The 17,575-nt window shown below is 51.2% G+C and overlaps 7 protein-coding genes across 7 annotated transcripts; 4 read left to right on the top strand and 3 right to left on the bottom strand.

Moving 5' to 3' along the window:
- The first annotated feature begins 77 nt into the window (after window positions 1-77).
- Window positions 78-2,945, top strand: PV06_10929 (uncharacterized protein). Its single transcript, XM_016412524.1, has 2 exons — window positions 78-537; window positions 594-2,945. The coding sequence occupies exons 1-2, from the start codon at window positions 478-480 to the stop codon at window positions 2,421-2,423; spliced, it is 1,890 nt and encodes a 629-aa protein (XP_016257023.1). The 5' UTR covers window positions 78-477; the 3' UTR covers window positions 2,424-2,945.
- PV06_10928 (uncharacterized protein) lies at window positions 2,894-5,140 on the bottom strand. Its single transcript, XM_016412523.1, has 4 exons — window positions 3,987-5,140; window positions 3,681-3,893; window positions 3,255-3,585; window positions 2,894-3,161 (listed from the first exon to the last, which is right to left on the bottom strand). Exons 1-4 carry the CDS (start codon window positions 4,878-4,880, stop codon window positions 2,926-2,928), a joined length of 1,674 nt encoding a protein of 557 aa, XP_016257022.1. The 5' UTR covers window positions 4,881-5,140; the 3' UTR covers window positions 2,894-2,925.
- A 722-nt stretch (window positions 5,141-5,862) lies between these two features.
- Window positions 5,863-7,268, top strand: PV06_10927 (uncharacterized protein). The gene has a single exon (XM_016412522.1). The coding sequence runs from the start codon at window positions 6,146-6,148 to the stop codon at window positions 6,824-6,826; it is 681 nt and encodes a 226-aa protein (XP_016257021.1). The 5' UTR covers window positions 5,863-6,145; the 3' UTR covers window positions 6,827-7,268.
- On the bottom strand, window positions 7,195-8,962 carry PV06_10926 (uncharacterized protein; the record flags this gene model as incomplete). Its single annotated transcript, XM_016412521.1, has 2 exons — window positions 7,195-8,742; window positions 8,819-8,962. 2 exons carry the CDS (start codon window positions 8,960-8,962, stop codon window positions 7,195-7,197), a joined length of 1,692 nt encoding a protein of 563 aa, XP_016257020.1.
- Window positions 8,963-10,848: 1,886 nt separating this feature from the next.
- PV06_10925 (uncharacterized protein) lies at window positions 10,849-13,241 on the top strand (the record flags this gene model as incomplete). Its single annotated transcript, XM_016412520.1, has 4 exons — window positions 10,849-10,935; window positions 10,989-11,062; window positions 11,107-11,994; window positions 12,104-13,241. The coding sequence occupies 4 exons, from the start codon at window positions 10,849-10,851 to the stop codon at window positions 13,239-13,241; spliced, it is 2,187 nt and encodes a 728-aa protein (XP_016257019.1).
- A 19-nt stretch (window positions 13,242-13,260) lies between these two features.
- PV06_10924 (uncharacterized protein) lies at window positions 13,261-16,088 on the top strand. Its single transcript, XM_016412519.1, has 6 exons — window positions 13,261-13,952; window positions 14,009-14,293; window positions 14,364-14,482; window positions 14,551-14,918; window positions 15,037-15,349; window positions 15,491-16,088. Exons 1-6 carry the CDS (start codon window positions 13,856-13,858, stop codon window positions 15,833-15,835), a joined length of 1,527 nt encoding a protein of 508 aa, XP_016257018.1. The 5' UTR covers window positions 13,261-13,855; the 3' UTR covers window positions 15,836-16,088.
- A 338-nt stretch (window positions 16,089-16,426) lies between these two features.
- On the bottom strand, window positions 16,427-17,555 carry PV06_10923 (uncharacterized protein; the record flags this gene model as incomplete). The annotated part of the gene is made up of 5 exons (XM_016412518.1): window positions 16,427-16,638; window positions 16,721-16,834; window positions 16,901-17,236; window positions 17,305-17,500; window positions 17,550-17,555. 5 exons carry the CDS (start codon window positions 17,553-17,555, stop codon window positions 16,427-16,429), a joined length of 864 nt encoding a protein of 287 aa, XP_016257017.1.
- Between the last annotated feature and the right edge of the window lie 20 nt (window positions 17,556-17,575).

Genomic DNA, 17,575 nt, shown 5'->3' with positions numbered 1-17,575 from the left:
CATCTAGTCTTTTTATCGTAGCTAAAGGATCAGTGAGACTCACCAGACGGTCCCTAACTCTTTAGGTGGTCAGACTAGTGATCATTAGCACCTATCTTGCGCCCATCCCTCATCGCGCTGTCATCATCCCTCCATCCGTCACTTCACTTCCTGCAGGGCCAGTTCTAGCGCATCTTGTCACTTGCGCCTCAGTTCGCAACTCAACCGGCTTCTCAATTGGGGTTTGCTTTGTACCTCATCTACACTCTTTTTTTCCCTCAGTCACTATATACTGACTGTCAACACCTGATTGCCCGACAGGGGTTTTCTGCTCTTCACTGTCTCTCGTCTTCACTTCTCCTTCTTGTATTCTACACACATCCACCTTTCACCTTTCCCACCTCTGGTCACGACAACGCGGGATGCCTTTCCCTTCTTGACATCGGCCAGTCTTTTGACGATACCGGCGTAACTAGCATCTACCATACCACTCACATCATGTCGCGCGAGAAGTATGCGAGACAGTCGCTTGGAGCGGCGCACCGACTGGTCAAAGAGGTGAAGATGACTCTTGAATTGCTCATCTCATCTCAAACACTAACTCGTCTTCGCAGTCGCGCGTTCTCCTTGTCGGTGCAGGCGGCATTGGCTGTGAACTTCTAAAGAACCTCATCCTAACCGGTTTCGGTGAAATTCACATCATCGATCTCGACACCATCGACCTGAGCAACTTGAACCGCCAATTTCTGTTCAGACAAGAACATATCAAGAAACCAAAAGCGCTCGTTGCAAAAGAGGTGGCTCAGAAGTTCAACCCTAATGTCAAGCTGGTCGCCTACCATGCCAACATTAAAGACAAACAGTTCAATCTGGAATGGTTCTCCAACTTCAATATTGTGTTCAATGCGCTAGATAATATGGAAGCCCGGCGTCATGTCAACAAGATGTGCTTGGCTGTCGACATACCTCTGATCGAATCTGGCACCACCGGATTCAAAGGACAGGTGCAAGTGATCAAGAAAGGCAGAACGGCTTGCTATGATTGTACCCCAAAGACGACACCAATTTCCTACCCTGTCTGTACAATACGGAGTACCCCCAGTCAGCCTATCCATTGCATCGTCTGGGCAAAGAGCTATCTCCTGCCAGAATTGTTTGGCTTGAGCGAGGACGAGGCACCGGAAGTCGATCAGACTGAAGACTCGGATAATGCCGCTGAAATTGAGAAGCTCAGACAGGAAGCGCAAGCCCTGAAAAAGATCAGAGAATCTATGGGCTCGGACAACTTTGCAAAACAGGTGTTTGACAAGGTCTTCCAAGAGGACATTGAAAGATTGGCTCAGATGGAGGATATGTGGAAGGAGAAAACGCCTCCCAAACCTCTGGCTTATGAAGCTTTGGAGCAAGAGGCCACGTCCCTTAACGAACCAGTCTTGAAAAATGGTCAACAGACATGGTCTTTACCCGAGAACTTTTTCGTCTTCAAAAACTCTTTAGCACGATTATCGTCGAGACTGGCGCAAGAACAGACCAAGGCTGCAACGGATGGAGGACCGCCCCCTCTCATCTCCTTTGACAAAGACGATGATGATACGATGGATTTTGTTGCGGCAGCAGGAAACCTGCGTTCAATCATTTTCGGCATCGAGCCAAAGTCAAAGTTCGATATCAAGCAGATGGCTGGCAACATCATCCCGGCAATTGCGACGACAAATGCCATGGTCGCTGGGCTTTGTGTGATGCAAGCCTTCAAAGTCCTTAGAAAAGAATACGACAAGACGAAATGGCTTTGGCTATGGAATGGCGCTTTGAGAACAGACAAACTCGAAGAACCGAATTCGGAGTGTGCTGTCTGCAGTGTCGCTATGGCAAGAGCGCACGTTGACTTCGAGAAAGCAACGCTCAAAGACCTGGTCGAAGGCATTCTACGTGCGAAGTTAGGTTATGGAGAGGAGATCACCGTAATGAGCGATGCTGGTGTGCTCTATGACCCGGACCTGGAAGACAACCTCGAAAAGAAACTCCCAGAGCTAAATGTCTCGGATGCGAGCTTCATTCTCATCAAGGATGAAGAGGACGAAAATCCGCGGATCGATCTGCAACTAGCCATCGAGGCGAAGAAGCCGAAGGATGAGACCAAGACTGTCGAGTTAATTGAGAAGGAAGGTCAGAATTTTGAGATACCACGAAAGCCTAAGAAGGAGTCTTTAGATGGAGATCAAGCAACTGGAGCCAGCACAGACGACATTGTCGTCTCAAATGGTGTGTCTGTTCCCACATCAAATGGCAAGCGGAAACGACCATTGGATGAAGACGACATCGATGCAACACCGGCCAAAAAGTTGCAAGGCCCGACTAACGCAGAAGTGGCGAAGTCATCCACCATGCAAGCCATTGTGCTTGACGAAGACGATGGAACGATTCTGATCGCAGACGACGATTGAATAGACATGCAGAACAGGTGCTATTAGTATCTGTGCCTGCTTGACCTTGGACTCGCTTTTCTGCACAGCCTTGAAGTGACAGAGTTCGCCACTGGAAGACGTATCACTGGTGTTTTCATTGTTCCAGTCATGAGGGAACAGAACCAACACGACGACATTCATTGCCCTAGCGACCTTGATGATGATATGGGACTTGAATACTTGCGTGTGCTCCGCTTGGGTGATGGAGGATGGAATTGTTCGCCCCAGCGGCTTGTAAGAGTTGAGAGATCAGACCATTTGGTCGAATTGTACATGTAGAAACACATGAGCTGTATAAGCCAGCCAGATTACCGGGTGATGCGCCTGGAACTTGCCTTGTGTCCCAAGAAAAGAGACGGGCATTAGAAATAATAGATGACACGAGCTGAAAAGAATACTGCATCAGGACGAAGGAATAGTGTCTATTCAAAAAAATTCAGACAAACAAAGTCCATTCGAGGTACTATGTAAAATAAATACTTCACGACGCGGCTTTCAACGCATCGGCCACGATTTGAGTCATTTCCAACACCTTTTCCTCTTCCAACCGCTTGCCCACGACCTGCAATGCCACGGGGGCGCCATGGTAAAAGTCGGCGTCGTAGTCGGCCTGGATGCGTCCGTCGATGTCGCTCAGCTGGTTGAACGATGCCTTGTCGCGAGGCTTGTCGAGGGTTTTGTCGGCCAAGGTCACGGGGAACGTGCAGGCCGGGAAGTCTGGGCGAAGTAGAAGGGATCACGAGTCAGCTCGAGGTTCGAAAAGCACGGTGGAGGGAGGGACGACGTTGGCCGAGAGTTCAGAGTACCTACCTAGATAATTCACAAACCCGGTCCACCCGACGTAAAAGTTTTCCTGGGTCTGGCCGAGACGGGGAGCCGCCCAGGGGGAGCACGCACAAATGATGGCGTCCATCCTGGGCTTGCCGTCGGCCGCGGTGGCGTTCCACCGGTCGAGGTAGGCCTTTTGGAGCTCGTTCCGCTTGAGGTTCATCAGGCGCATCTTGGTCGGCCCTATGCCGCCCTCCCCGGCGGCGGCCGCGATGCCGTAGCCCTCCATGCTGGGGAAGAAAGGTTCGTCGTAAGGTTTGAGCAAGTCCGTTATGGCGGCGGCGCCCAGGTCGAAGAAGGCCGCTTGGATGTTCTGGCAATCGTTGGAGGACGAGTCAGTAGGAGTGCAGGCAGACTGAAAACACCGGAGGCGATCACCGCGTCCGGGAGAGGAGAAAGGAAACAAACCTTGACGATGGCAGGGTGGTCCTCGGAAGCTGACCATGTAAACACGTCGTGACCTGCCTTTTCCAGTGCAGCTCGGGTCATGTTGATCGCTCTCTCGACCGGAGGGTGTACGGTCGTCAGGCCGTCGTCGATGCCGATGATACCAATCCTCAATTTGCGACCAGGTGGCTGGATGACGTTCTTGCGCCACGGGATGGGGAGGAGTTTGTGGTCCTAAAAGATACATGGTTATCAGATGACTTTTTCGTCTCTTGAATCCGCCATGGCGTTTTTCTGGGCGTGAATAGGGGGTTTAAACAAACTTACAACTTCCCATGGTGCTACGTTCTCTGATAGGACGGCTTCAGAGTATATTTGGAGAGACTTTAGCGATCTGGACATGGGTCCGTTGACTGCCAGAATGTGTTCCTGGCCTGGGATTCCAGACTTTCCACCGTAGACTGGATACCGACCGAACGAGGGCTTGAGGCCGTACATGTATGACCAGGCGGCCGGTATGCGAATGGAGCCACCGATGTCGGTTCCCACGCCGAGGGGAGACGCCTTGAACGCTATCAGGGCCCCTTCGCCGCCACTGGAGCCTCCGGGGCTGAGGCCCTTGTGGAGGGCATTTCGGCATTCGCCCCAGATGTTGTTGTTGGTCTCGGCCATCATCATGGCCGTCGGCACGTTGGTCTTGACGTAGAAGACGGCACCCAGGTCGCGAAGGATGGTGACCAGGAGGGTGTCCTTCTGGAGCGGCTCGTTGGCGTAGGCGGCCATTCCTATCGAGGATGGGTGGGGAGCCGTGATGAAGCAGTCCTTGAGGGAGATGGGGAGTCCATGGAGAGGCCCAATGGTCCTACCCGTGCGTGCGAGGTAGTCGTCGAGATACTTGGCGCGTTCAAAGGCTTCGGCGTACAACACCTCGGTGAGACAGTTTGTCAGTTCCTGGGCCAAGGCAGAGGCCTTGCAAAAGGCCTGAGTCACTCGAAGCGCCGTCCAGGCTTTGGTCTTGATCTTGTCCAGAATCACATCCGCTTCGGACTGGATGATGGCCAGTTCGTCGTCGGTGTAGTAGCCGGATTTCAACGCGAATTCGGTCAAGTTTCGTGGCAAGTCTGCTTCGTTCCACGTCGGAGTCTTGTAATAAGCGGCAATGTTGGCTGCTCTTCTCTTTCGAGCTATTGCCGATATCTGTTTATAGTCTGCTGTAGCCATGATGTGTGTGTGTGCGTGTGTGCTTTTGCAAACAAACTGTCTGGTCTGGCTCGAAAGAAAATGAACTTTTCGAAATAGAGAACGGGGAAGGTAGAAAATATCTGTACCGCACGACTTCAAGAAGAACGACAAACGACAATAACGACGATTCAACGGATTAAAGCGCAATCCCAGTCTGATATACTACTTACGACAATGCGGAGTTGTACCATCTGTAGAGATGGAGTTAACTCATCAAAGACGTCTATTGGAGACACAAGGCACCCGAGATGCGCAACATGACCGTACAAGTCCGATGTCAAGGAGTATTCTCCGTGTGGCTTGTTATTCCCATGGGCGATCACGAAGAGAAGACAGAAGGTCAACAAGTGGCTACAAGCAGTTCAGCTGTTCGGCCTCGGGTTCGCCTTTGGCTGTGCAATAAGACAAGAATAACAACACGTGATTGGGATGAGGGTATCTCTACAGTACGGAGTATTTATCGTACATGCTGCAAGCCAAGATAGAGAGGATTCTCCTCCTCGGCTACGTCGGCTGTGGGTGAGCTGGGCGGGCGAGGGTTGTGCATCTGCATACTGTACGGTGTACGGTGTACAATTATGGTGAATTTGGCTGAGAAAATTTGGGAGAACAAAAACCAGAGTCTTAAAGGTCTTGCCTCGTGAAATTCTTTCAAATCGGCCTCTCCGTGTTGTGAGAGTATTCGTATTTACTGTATTGTAAACAATATATATGCCTAGAACGACCAGTTGAACTTGCTGGAGGAGTTACGTATGCGCCCTAAACCCGACTCCGTATAGGGCGATTAAATACCCCTCATTGCCGCGGGGTGGCTGAGTTATCGAGGGCTGAGCAGACGATGACTTGAGGGAATGTGAGGGAACCAAAGTGTCACTACAGTATTCACATTGCCCTTGGGAGGGGTATTGACTCGTTCATGGTGCCTAAAGATCCCTACCTTAGGTCCCTAGGTAGGTAAATGATGGTGGCCAAGTGACACAATTCATCCAACTGACTTTGCCTGCGCTGCGCCTACTGAACCTGACCTTAGCTGATTCTTACTAACTTACCACTCGAACTCATCCTATTTTACTCCGTAGTGAGCCATTCTTTTTCAGCTTTGCCTTTTTGCTCACCTGTCTCTTCATTACATCTTTCCACTTCCTCTTCGTCTCACCGAAAACTCTTTCGTCCTTCCACCACACACTCGTATCTCCTCAAGACCAGTCACATCACAAGTTCCATCCTCAGGTCCCAATCTCACCATGTCTGGACCATACGACAACTACTCCGGCTACGGTCAACAGTCCCAGTACCCTCAGCAGGGCTACGGCGGCGGTGGCTACCCTCCTCAACAGGGTTACGATCAAGGTGGCTACGGCCAGCAGCAACAACAATCGTACCCTCAACAAGGCTACTCACAATACCCTCAGCAAGACCAAAACTTTGGCCCCCCTCGCCGTCAAGACTCCTTCGGCCCTCCCCAGCAGGGTGGATTCCAGCACGGTCAGGCTGGTGGCCAATACGGTGCCTACGACGCCTCTAACCCCCAAGGTCACGCCGGCTACTACGGTCAATCTCAAGGCCAGGGTCAAGGCTACGGCAGCAACGATGCCTACGCTCAGAACCAAGCGTACCAGCAACAGATGGGGGGCCAGGGTGGCCAACAACCAGACATCAGTCAGCACCAGTTCTCCCCTCAGTCCAGCGACCCCAATGCCCCAAATTACGACGCAAACGCTCCTCCCATGAACGAATCCGACAGGGGTCTTTTGGGTGCCGTCGGTGGCGGCTTCGGAGGCCACTTCATGGGCAAGAAGGCGGGCCACGGTTTTCTCGGAACAGTCGGCGGTGCCATATTGGGTTCGTTGGCTGAAGATTTCATCAAGGACAAGAAGAAGACAAACAACAGCTCTCAAAGCAGCTGGGGTGGAGGCAGATACTAGACATCTCCATGGTCAGCTGCATGAATGAATGACTGCATTCTGCTTACTCGAAGGGTGGAAAATGGTATTGGTGGCAAGATTGCTTGGATCCTATCACGACAACCTCATGACCAGTTTTCTTTCTCTGTTTTTCCGTTTTTCCGTTTCTCGAGAAGCCCCCAGTGAGCATCATGGGATCATTTACCATTTTGCGGGATGGGCACCTGATCGTGCCTAGGAAAGGGAAGCTAAGGGATTCTTTAGACTGGACCTCGAATTTTATACTTGTTCATTTGTTCATGAACACACACATGACGAAACGCATTCATCCAATACCTCAAGTATCAACCGAATCTTGCTCCAACTCTACAATTCCCCAGTAATATATGCTACATGTGCGCCCTGATCTCTTCTTGACCTGTAATTTCCCCACCACCGGCACTGGCATCCTGTTGTTTGGAGGTGTCAGCCGAGACGGCCATCGGCTTGAACCCGGCATAGTCGTTATCGATGACCTTCTGAACCGCCTCGTAGAACGACTTGAGGCCGCCAAAGTAGAACCTCAGAGCGTACTTTTTCCCGGGCACGTTCTGGCCAAAGATCCACGACGCCGTCTCCTTGAACAAGCTCCCCTCGGCCATGCGCTCGCACTCATTCAGCCACTCCTGCTCCGCCTCGGGGAGGGACTCGACGACGGGGTCCTCGCCGGTGTGGGCGCGGGACTCCTCCGCCCGGGCGATCAGACCCGAGATCATGTCGACGTGGGCCTCGATGGCCGGGGGCAGGTTCGTGAACGGGCCCTGGGGGCCCGTGATCATGAGCAGGTTGGGGAAGTTGGGCACCGACACGCCCAGGTAGGCCGTGGGGCCGTTGGGGGTCCAGTAGTCCTTGAGGGTGAGGCCGCCGCGGCCCCGGATGCGGATGCGGTTGTAGTTGCCCTCGATGGCGTCGAAGCCGGTGGCGAAGACGATGACGTCGAGGTCGTGGGACCCCGCGGTCGTCTCGATGCCCGTGGGGGTGACGCGCGTGATGGGCGTCTCCTGCAGCTGGACCACGTCGACGTGCGCGAGGTTGAACCGCTCAAAGTAGCCGCCGTCGCAGAGGGGCCGGCGGGCGTAGTGGTCGTGGGGCTGCAGCTTGCGCGCCTTCTCCGGGTCCCGGACGATCTGCCCGATCTTCTTGCGGATGAAGGCGCACGCGGCCTCGTTGGCGGCCCGGTTGGTGGCGATGTCGCAGAAGCCGTCGAACATGAACTTGAAGCCGTTGCCTTGCTCCCACAGCCGCTCGAAGATGGCCTCGCGCTCCTCGGGCGACGTGACCGAGTCGAACGGAACCGTCGACTCGACGAACCCGAACCCCACGATCGAGTTCTTGACCTGCTCGAAGATCTCGTCGTACCGCTCGTTGACGCCCTCGCGGTAGCCCGGCTCGACGGGCCGGTCGCCACTGGGCACCGTGTACTGGGGGTGGCGCTGGAAGGAGATCAAGGACGACACCTTGGGCGCGATGTCCGTGATCACCTGGACGCCCGTCGAGCCGCACCCGATGACGCCCACGCGCTTGCCCGTCAGGTCGAGGTCCCGCGGCCACGCCGCCGTGTGGCACTTGACCCCCTGGAACGTGTCGAGACCCGGGATGTCGGGGTAGTTGGCCTTGGAGAGTAGCCCCAGCGCCGTGACGAGATACCGCACGTGGACGGTCTCGCCGGTGCTGAGCTCGACTCGCCATTTGCGGGACGCCTCGTCCCAGTCCGCCGAGAGGAGCTCGGTGTTGAATTGCATGTCTCGTCGAAGGTCGTGGCGTTCCACGACGTGTTCGAGATACTTGAGAACCTCTGGTTGTTTGACGTAGTAATGCGACCAGGGATACGTGAGAAGGTCCTCTTTGTCCCACGAGTATCGGTATATGAAGCTCTCGGTATCGCTCATGGCTCCGGGCTGTGATTGAGGAAGAGGATGTTAGCAAAAAACCACATATTCTGCTTGAGGATTGCTTGTGTGGGAGATAGCTTACATATCTGTTATGGTACCACGTCCCCCCTACGTCGCTAGCCATTTCGACGACCTTGACATTGAGGCCTTGCTGCCGTAGCCGGTAGAGTTGGTATATCCCCCCAAACCCGGCGCCGATGATGAGAGCGTCGAGAGATTTTGCCATCGCGACTTGCTCACAAGACTGTACTCTGTTGTACTCTGTATAACGAGGGGAAACAAAGGCTCCGGACCGTGAAAATAAGGCACACAGAAGACCAATGTGAGGTGATGCTTTTGTTATCAAGGTGGGAAAATCTTCGCGAACTGATGTTTCTCCTCGATATGGTTAGCAGGCCAGCCACCCACCGTGTTCATGGTCCCAAGTTCTGATACTAGTACTAATCGCAGCATTTGGAGGAACTGGGGTTGATTCCACGGAATTCAAAACGCGGACCCTGTTTTCTCCATGTGCCACGGCTTCCTACCACCATTCTTACCGGGGAAATGGCCCTCAGAATAAATGAACCTAAGCCGCCGGTTGACGTGTGTCTAGCCCATTCTATGCATTTATTGTCCATTGCTGTCCAGGCGTGGAAACGAGGAGCAGTATATGAAGTGTGCAGGACTAATACATTTGGCGATGGATGGAAGAGCCGGGGAAATCTCGCGAGTCCAAGGACCCCGTGGGGCTGAAGAAAAGGTCACCCCCTCTTGATCCCTGATATTCTCCGCACCGCACGAGGGTCGCCAGCACTGCAACAGCAATTCCATGGTATTGTCGCAAACAGTTGTAACCCTAGGCGAGAGGCATCGGGCTGCCTGGTATTTGAAATGTAGTTTTGATATGTCTCTTATACTCAGACTTCAGAGTTTACGATCACACCACCACCCTGCAATTAGCTAGTAATTCACAATGGCTGCAATGGCTGAGAGAGTAGCCATGATCACAGGCGCTGCCGGCGGTATCGGCAAAGCAGCCGCCCATAAACTCGCCAGTCGCGGTGTCTCGATTGTCATCGTTGACATGAACGAGAAGGATGGTGTTAAGGTGGCTGACGAAGTAGCGAAGAAGTGGAATGTCCGCACCAAGTTTCTCAAGGTTGACATCACCCAAGAATCAGAGGTGAAAGATGCCATCAAGGCGACCTTAGAGTGGACAGGACGCCTCGACTATGCTGCAAATTGTGCTGGGATATGCGAGTCTATCTGGTCCGAGGAAGAGAGCATCACCACAGAGCTGTTTGAGAAGTAAGAACCCATCGTGTTGTCTTCGTCTCGCTGCTGATCGTCCAATTCAGAACACATGCCATCAACACCCGAGGTCTCTGGCTATGCCAAAAATATCAGGCCCTGCAGATGAAGACACAAGAGCCACGGCCAGTTTCTTTCTCTCCGGAGCCTACCCATCCGATCCCTGGACAACGAGGCGTAATCGCCAACGTCGTCTCGATCTCGGGACTTCAGGCAGCAGGTTTGGCAGCATATACGCCATCCAAGTATGCAGCCATTGGAATTACCAAGAATGGGGCCAAATTTTATGGTCCGGACGGGATTCGTGTCAACGCTCTGTGTCCGGGGTGGACTTTGACCGCCATGGTCGAGCACAGTATGGGCAAAGAAGGGACTATCGGTACTCAGGAGAACAAAGATTCCGCAGTGAGCAAGCAGATTGCGTTGAGGAGGATGGCATTTGCGGAGGAACAGGCAAACGTGTTGGGTTTCTTGCTGAGCGACGAAAGCTCTTACATGAATGGAAGTCTACTTGTTAACGATGGTGGCTTCCATGATATCCGATAGTTGGGCATATTGATAGACACTAGCTAATTCTGACTGGGCTGCTCAAGGATCGAGAGTAGATCTGTAAAATGGTAATTCTCAAAGTGCTGTCTCTGTCCTGTTGACTACGTTTTGTCTGACGAAAGTTCTAATGCATATTGAAATGCGGGGGTTAGTGGTTAGATTTTGTCAGACTGGTTCAGAGACCTAGATACCTATGTACTTGCCGTCTTTTATTTGACTTCAACCGCCTGTTTCTGCTTTATCCCTCTTCCTTCATTCACCAACGCCACCATGTCTGAGCAACGAGCAAGTAAAGAAAAGCCAGATAGAAAATATACATCACTGGCATGCGATTTGTGTCGAAGAAAGCGTATCAAGGTATGTGTAGTCGAAATACTTTGCATATCCTCTAACCTGAATTGTGCATTCAGTGTAGCAGTGGCCGGCCTTGTTCCAACTGCAAACTCTACAGTTCCGAATGTGTGTATGGTCTAGACAAGCGACGGTAAGTGCGATGGAAGTGATATGGACCCTCGCTTATGCTTCTAGGATGTCAGAAAATGTTCGGCGCAAAGGCAGCGTCTTGAGTGACAACATTAAAGATGAAGCGCCGAGTGAGCACTCGGTCAACGGAAACGAGGATTTGGAAGCGACGCCAGTCACCACTTATGATGGACAACTACAATGGCACGACCTGAATCTACCGAGCTTTGTAGGCAATGATGGTCGACCGGCGGATTTTCTGGAAACACAAGGAGATTGGGATCTCGCAACCACCGCTTTCGACACAATCGAACCTGCGTCGTTCTTTTCGGATGCTTTGTCGGGTCATGATAATGGCTCTCATCCGACGCATCCCTACGTTGGCGGCTCTTTTACTCAGCACGCTGCCAATCTCCACTGGCCTTCTGAGAACCATAATGATCTGATATCAGATATAGCAAGTTTCAAGGTGCCCGGCGGTACGCCAGAGACATCCTTTGGCAGTGTTAATACCTCACCAGCAGCCATAAATGTCGGTGCCGAACAGGAATCCAAAAGAAGACTCGGTAAGACCAGGTCGGCAGATGATGCGGCAACTGTGAACGATGTTACTCGCCAGCTCACCAGTCGGTTGGGACGACTGCAAATCACTGAAGGCGGCCAGGCTCGCTATTATGGTGCTATGTCAAATCTACACCTGTTGCATACGGGCCCAGCATCTCTCGTTCAACCCAATATCCGCAACGTGGTCAGCCACGGAGAAGCCGCCATCATACAGGCAGGCCTACAGTGGACAAGCGATCCAGCCTACGAAAGCCACCTAATCAATCTTGTCTTCTGCTGGCACAACGCGTTAATGTACGTGCTGGATAGAGATATCTTTTTCAAAGAGAGGAAAAGATTCTTAGCAGGCGAAAGCACCGACCTATACTCACCGGCTCTAGAGAATGCTGTGTAAGTAGTACGAGCCGCTACCACTTTGGTAGCATCAACTATGCAATATCCCGCAAGCTGTTTTGCATTGCCAGATTTTTTCCGTACAAAAGAGCTGACACTTGACCAGATTTGCTGTGGGCGCTGCGTACACCGATCGTACCCACCCTGCTGTCAATGATGCAACTGATGAATTCTTCGCATTCCGTAGCAAGACATATCTCGAAATCGAGGTCGACAGTCCCACCATCGCAACTGCACAGGCTTTACTCATTCTTTCTTCACACGAAGCAGCGCATGCACGGGAGTCAAGAGGTTGGATCTATTCTGGCATGGCTGTGCAAATTATGACCGATCTCGGGCTTCACTTAGACTTGGGCGAAGAATATTCTCGGTTAGAATCTAGGGTTAACATCGATTCCGAAGACATGTTGATCCTGCGTCGGAATCTATTTTGGTCCATCAACACAATCGACACTCTCTGGAGCACACATTGCGGACGACCATCCTTGATGAAGAGCCTACGACACAACGTTCAAGACCCCCTTCCTTCCCGAACATATCAGTGGGAGTACTATGTCGATCCATATACCAGTATGAGGTTTCCTGCAAAGTTCGACTTCGCCGCTGCGGCGCATGTCCATGTCTACCTTGCTTCTCTGATGAAAATCCTGGCCCAAGTCTCGGATGTTCTATACTCTGGAGTGCCAGACGTATCTGATGATATGCGATCATTCGTCGCTCAGGCTGATCAAGATTTTCGAGATTGGTTTTCTTCTCTGCCGGCCAATTTACACCTGGATGTAACCGGATCCTCTCCTTTCCAGATTCCGGCAATTCTTGAGCTTCACCTAAGTTACTACGAGTGTATCATATTGTTACACAGACCGTTCATTGCACCAGATGATACACTTTTATCCACAGGGGAATCCCCACTTAGCAAATGCGTTCAGAGTGCTGAGGAGATATGCAACATTCTTGTGCTTTTTCGCAAGATGTATGGCCTGAGACGACCTCACCACCATATGTGCCATATCACAATGACTGCTGCTTTGATACATATCTTCCGCCTGTGCGTGGCAATCGAGGAGCAGTCAGAAAGAGACAACGCACAGCGTCACTTCTTAACCTGTGTCCAAGCATTGGCAGAGATGTCTCAGACGTACAAAAGTGCTTCACGTGGCCTTGATGTGGTCACTTCTTTGCGCCAGAGTTGGCAAAATGATCCTTTTGCCGGAGATCGTTTCAAAAGAGCAAGGATTGGTTGAGGCGCATTTATGAGATCTCTGTTCCTGAATTCCACGGCAATCTCAAGCTCTAGCTCGATCCAGACTACCGGAATTCACTTGACCCTGAACAGTCCGATCTTGAGTCTCCAGGATGAGGCCGCCAAGCGACGAACATATCACTACAGTGCTGAGGTTCCATGTATATTACACGATCACTACACAAGGCTCACACCAAAGAATGTTCCACTTTCTTCTCCCAGAAAGGTGTGCCGTGTGGCCCGACGAACTCCGCACAGAAGAGACGGTATCCTCGGCACAAGCATAGCCTTTAACTGAGGTTACGCCTTACGGCTCCCACAATCCTCCAATCCCAGCACAACGATCCACGGGGTAAATGGGCCAGTTCTACCTCTTTTGGGTCTCACAGCGCCGTGTGGCCCATGCTTATGTACTTGGATTGGTTGTTACTACAACTTGGTCTAATTCCTATACCCCCTATGGCACCCATAATAATTCCGTGGAATCTGAGATCGGCGCCTGACTATTATTATGCGCGATTCCTCCACAAGATGAGGCCAAGTCATTCCACCTAAAGGAGGACTAATACTTCATTCGATTCTAGATCTGAGCACAAAGCACAAGTCACAGGAGAAATGGGTGCATTCAACAGAGGCTATGCCCAGTCACTGCAGGGCTTTCCCTTGCAAGCTGCCATCACACTTTGCTCGGCATGGGCATTTACATTGTTCGGTGAGTTTTTCGCCATCGATCTTTGCGCTTACGCAGCTAAACATTGAATTCTTAAGGCTATGACCAAGGTGTCTTGGGAGGATTGATTGCTCTTCCGAGTTTCCTCAAAGCCAACCGCATCAACCCGGACAATGCAAACATTCAGGGCACAATCGTCGCCATCTACGATATTGGATGCCTTACAGGATGTATCATTGCTGGATTTCTTGGACAAAAGATGGGTCGTCGCTTGTTCATCGTCATCGGAGGGGCTCTTCTCGTTGTCGGAGCAGGACTTCAGGCCGGTGCACGTGGTGCCAGTTACTTGATCACAGGTCGTGTCATCGGAGGTATCGGCATGGGTCAGTTTTGTCTCCATGTCAGAGAACATGTCCTCGTCTTAGATTTGGGCTCCTAACGCGCCTTTTCCAGGTCTGACAACCACAATGGTACCTATCTGGGTTGCCGAAACTTCCAAGGCTCATTCACGTGGTGCCTTGATCGCCACTCAACTCACGATCGTCATTCTAGGATTGACAATTGCTTATTGGGTAAGTCATCCTATGGTGCAAAGAAAAATAATGCCTGTTTCAGCGGGCTAACCACCTGATTACCTTAGTTTGACTACGGCATGCTGCAGCACCATCCCAACACTGAAGCTGTGTGGCGCCTCCCACTTGCCTTCCAGGTTGTATTCATTTTGCTTACTTGGGCCACCATTTTCTTTCTGCCCGAGTCACCGCGATACCTCTATGCGAATGGAGCTGTGGAAGACGCAGATAACATCATGGCTCGTATCTACGCCGTGCCAGTGGACAGCGCCGAAGTCACCAAGCACCGTACTGACGTTTTTGCTGCCCTTGAGGCCGAGAAAGAGTACAACTTCAGTCTGAAGAATCTGTTTTATGATACGTCGCCTGTCAACACCACCTGGAGACTGTGGCTTGGTGTTCTCACTCAATTGTTCCAGCAGATGGATGGTAACAAGTAAGTATTCATTCTTACCCAGACCCATTACAAGATGTGCTCCAGTGCGACATAGACACCTGTGGATTCTTTTTGGCGTTTGAAACCCCTCTCATATTCAATCTCTGACTATTGGTAGTATCGTATCATATTACGCAACATACCTGTTCATCAACTCGCTTGGAATGTCTCAGAACCAAGCAGCCATCACATCCGGCGGCGTCACATTGCTCTTCCTTGGCGGCACCGCGACGACAATCTGGACCGTCGAGCACCTTGGCCGACGAACCGTCATGCTGTACGGGGCGATTTTCTGCTCCATCTTCATGGTACTCTTCACGATCGGTCTCGGAGTCAACACTGACCAGTCTTTGAAATTGGCCGTCGTGTCGATTTTTCTCTTTGAATTCTTCTTTGGGGCCTCTTGGTGTCCTCTAGTATGGGTATACGTGGTATGTTTCACCTCTTAAGCTCTCAAAAGGCCTTTATCAACAACCTGGCCTACCCTCGCTTTCCCCTTTTCTGTTTCATCACATGATGTGCGATTTTGATTCCACAACATCAAGCTAACAAATACACCCATCTTGAACTAGCCCGAAATTGCACCCCTCCACGTCCGCCACGTGGGGACGGCTATGGGCGTCTTCACACAGTGGTTCATCACCTTCATCGTGGTCAAGTTCGGACCCATGGGCATCCAAAACATCGGGTACAGGTTCTACATCCTCTTTTGCGTCTTCAACGTCCTGGCCATCCCGTTTGTCTACTTTTGCGTTAAGGAGACAAAGGGACTCAGTCTCGAGGAGATTGATCTCTTGTTCGCCCGGAAGGAGTACAAGCACGTCCTGCAGGCGCGGTTGAGGGGCGACCACGAGGCCGCCGATAAGAATGCTGTGCAAGAGAAGGAGGTGATGGAGGAGACTGTGGACGCAAAGTGAGCTGGCTCCTGATTTGAAGAAAAAAAACTGGAAGGGGATTTCTAGGGATACCGAACTTGCACTTATTAACTCAGACTTGTTTTCCGTGGAAAAAAAAAACCTGTACAAGCTAGAGCTGAGTGCTCACGAAACATCAAGTTCCGAGGACCCTAGGTATTCAACTACTGGTATTCCAGTGGACCCGTGGTCATTGAGCTTTTGGCGAGGCAATGGACGTATCTTTTTGTAGAGCAATCAATGTTGACTCTATCCAGTTTGAACCGATGACACTAAAGATGCTAATTTAACGAAACTTGAATTCACGAACGAGGAATAAGTTGAGAGGCCTACCTAAGAATCAGTGACAAGTGTTGAAGACTGTTGACATTTGTGGACGTATGAGAAGTTTGAATTAAAAGATAAAGACAGGAATCCTCCATTTAGTTGTACACAACATACTATAGTCTATATCGATGCAAGAATTGACTCAAATAACTTGCAAAACAGTACAAGAATGACTCAACATAGGAAAACATTCGACCACTCCACACCAGGGGGCCTCAGCCTCGTCTGCCAGCAGATCGACCGTCAAACCCATCCTGGATAACTCCGTCACACGATGTTGAACCGCAATTTGAGATGTCCAAAATCCGGGTCTTTCTGCAAGCGTTCCACGATGTCGACCATTGCCTTACCGCTCCGCGCCTTGGCTTTGTCAAATGGCGGTAGCAGACCATAAGGCCCGAAGTCACCGCGAGGCACGATACCACCGCAGTCAGTATTGCAAAAATGAACAAGTAGCATTAGGACAGTAAGGTAGACACCTGATCAAAAAGTCAGTAACGTGATGCCGCTGATCATTTCTCCAGCCAGGAGGACGTTTCAAGGAAATATCTAGAAACGTACTTATGATGAACAGAGTAATTCCGTCTGCGTGTAGCGGCCATGGTTCGGAATTTTTACCACGTCGCTGCGCGAATGAAACCGAATCTCCATAGCCGTATAGGCCAAAGTCGAGGGCTGTAATATCTCCTTGTCAGTGTACATTGTGTCAGAGGATTCGAGGTTGACAGGTTTGGTACATACCTCCAAGATGCTCATGGGTCATTTCGTGGAGAATGGTCATACCAAGGCACTGAATGCTGTCTATATCATCCGGGGTGGCTTTCAATCTGAGGACCTGTATCATCTCTGAGATTGCACATCCGTACATGGGATCCCTAAAGTGGTTGCAAAATATTGTGGTGATACGCTTGTTGCTCATACAGTAGGCGACGACATTGGGTTTTCTCTTGGATGAATCTGAGTCAACGCGCTGCGTTGATGAGAACCGGTATGACGTTCCAGACGCCCACTCTGAAACATCATCCGTGTCTCGCCCGTATCTCCCTGGTTTGTTGACGATCGTGTAGACGCGGTCCACTGCGGAAATCAGAGCTAGAAGGTAACGTTGGTTGGCGATGGGAACTGAAACTTCGGAAGAGACTTACTTCGGACGTGTATGCGGGCTGTCTCGATATCACCATGTTCCGAAAAGTATGCTTCGAGAAGCTGTGCGATTTCCGGCTCCTCAAAGTAGTTGTGCAAAACGTAGTCGACCACACACAAAACGAAATAGAGTTCCCGGATGAATTCGAGTGTTCTTTTGCTGTAGTCTGAGGTGCCGGCCGGAAGAGGGATGGGTACCTGCAAGAATGGTGGTGTCCAATCAAGGGGTATTTCGGAATAGTTGAACGCCCATTTCAGGTAGGTGGCGCTGTA

The sequence above is a fragment of the Exophiala oligosperma genome, assembly GCF_000835515.1.
Source record: "Exophiala oligosperma strain CBS 72588 unplaced genomic scaffold supercont1.17, whole genome shotgun sequence".
NCBI classification, from domain to species: domain Eukaryota; kingdom Fungi; phylum Ascomycota; class Eurotiomycetes; order Chaetothyriales; family Herpotrichiellaceae; genus Exophiala; species Exophiala oligosperma.
This window is presented reverse-complemented; position numbering and strand designations above follow the sequence as displayed.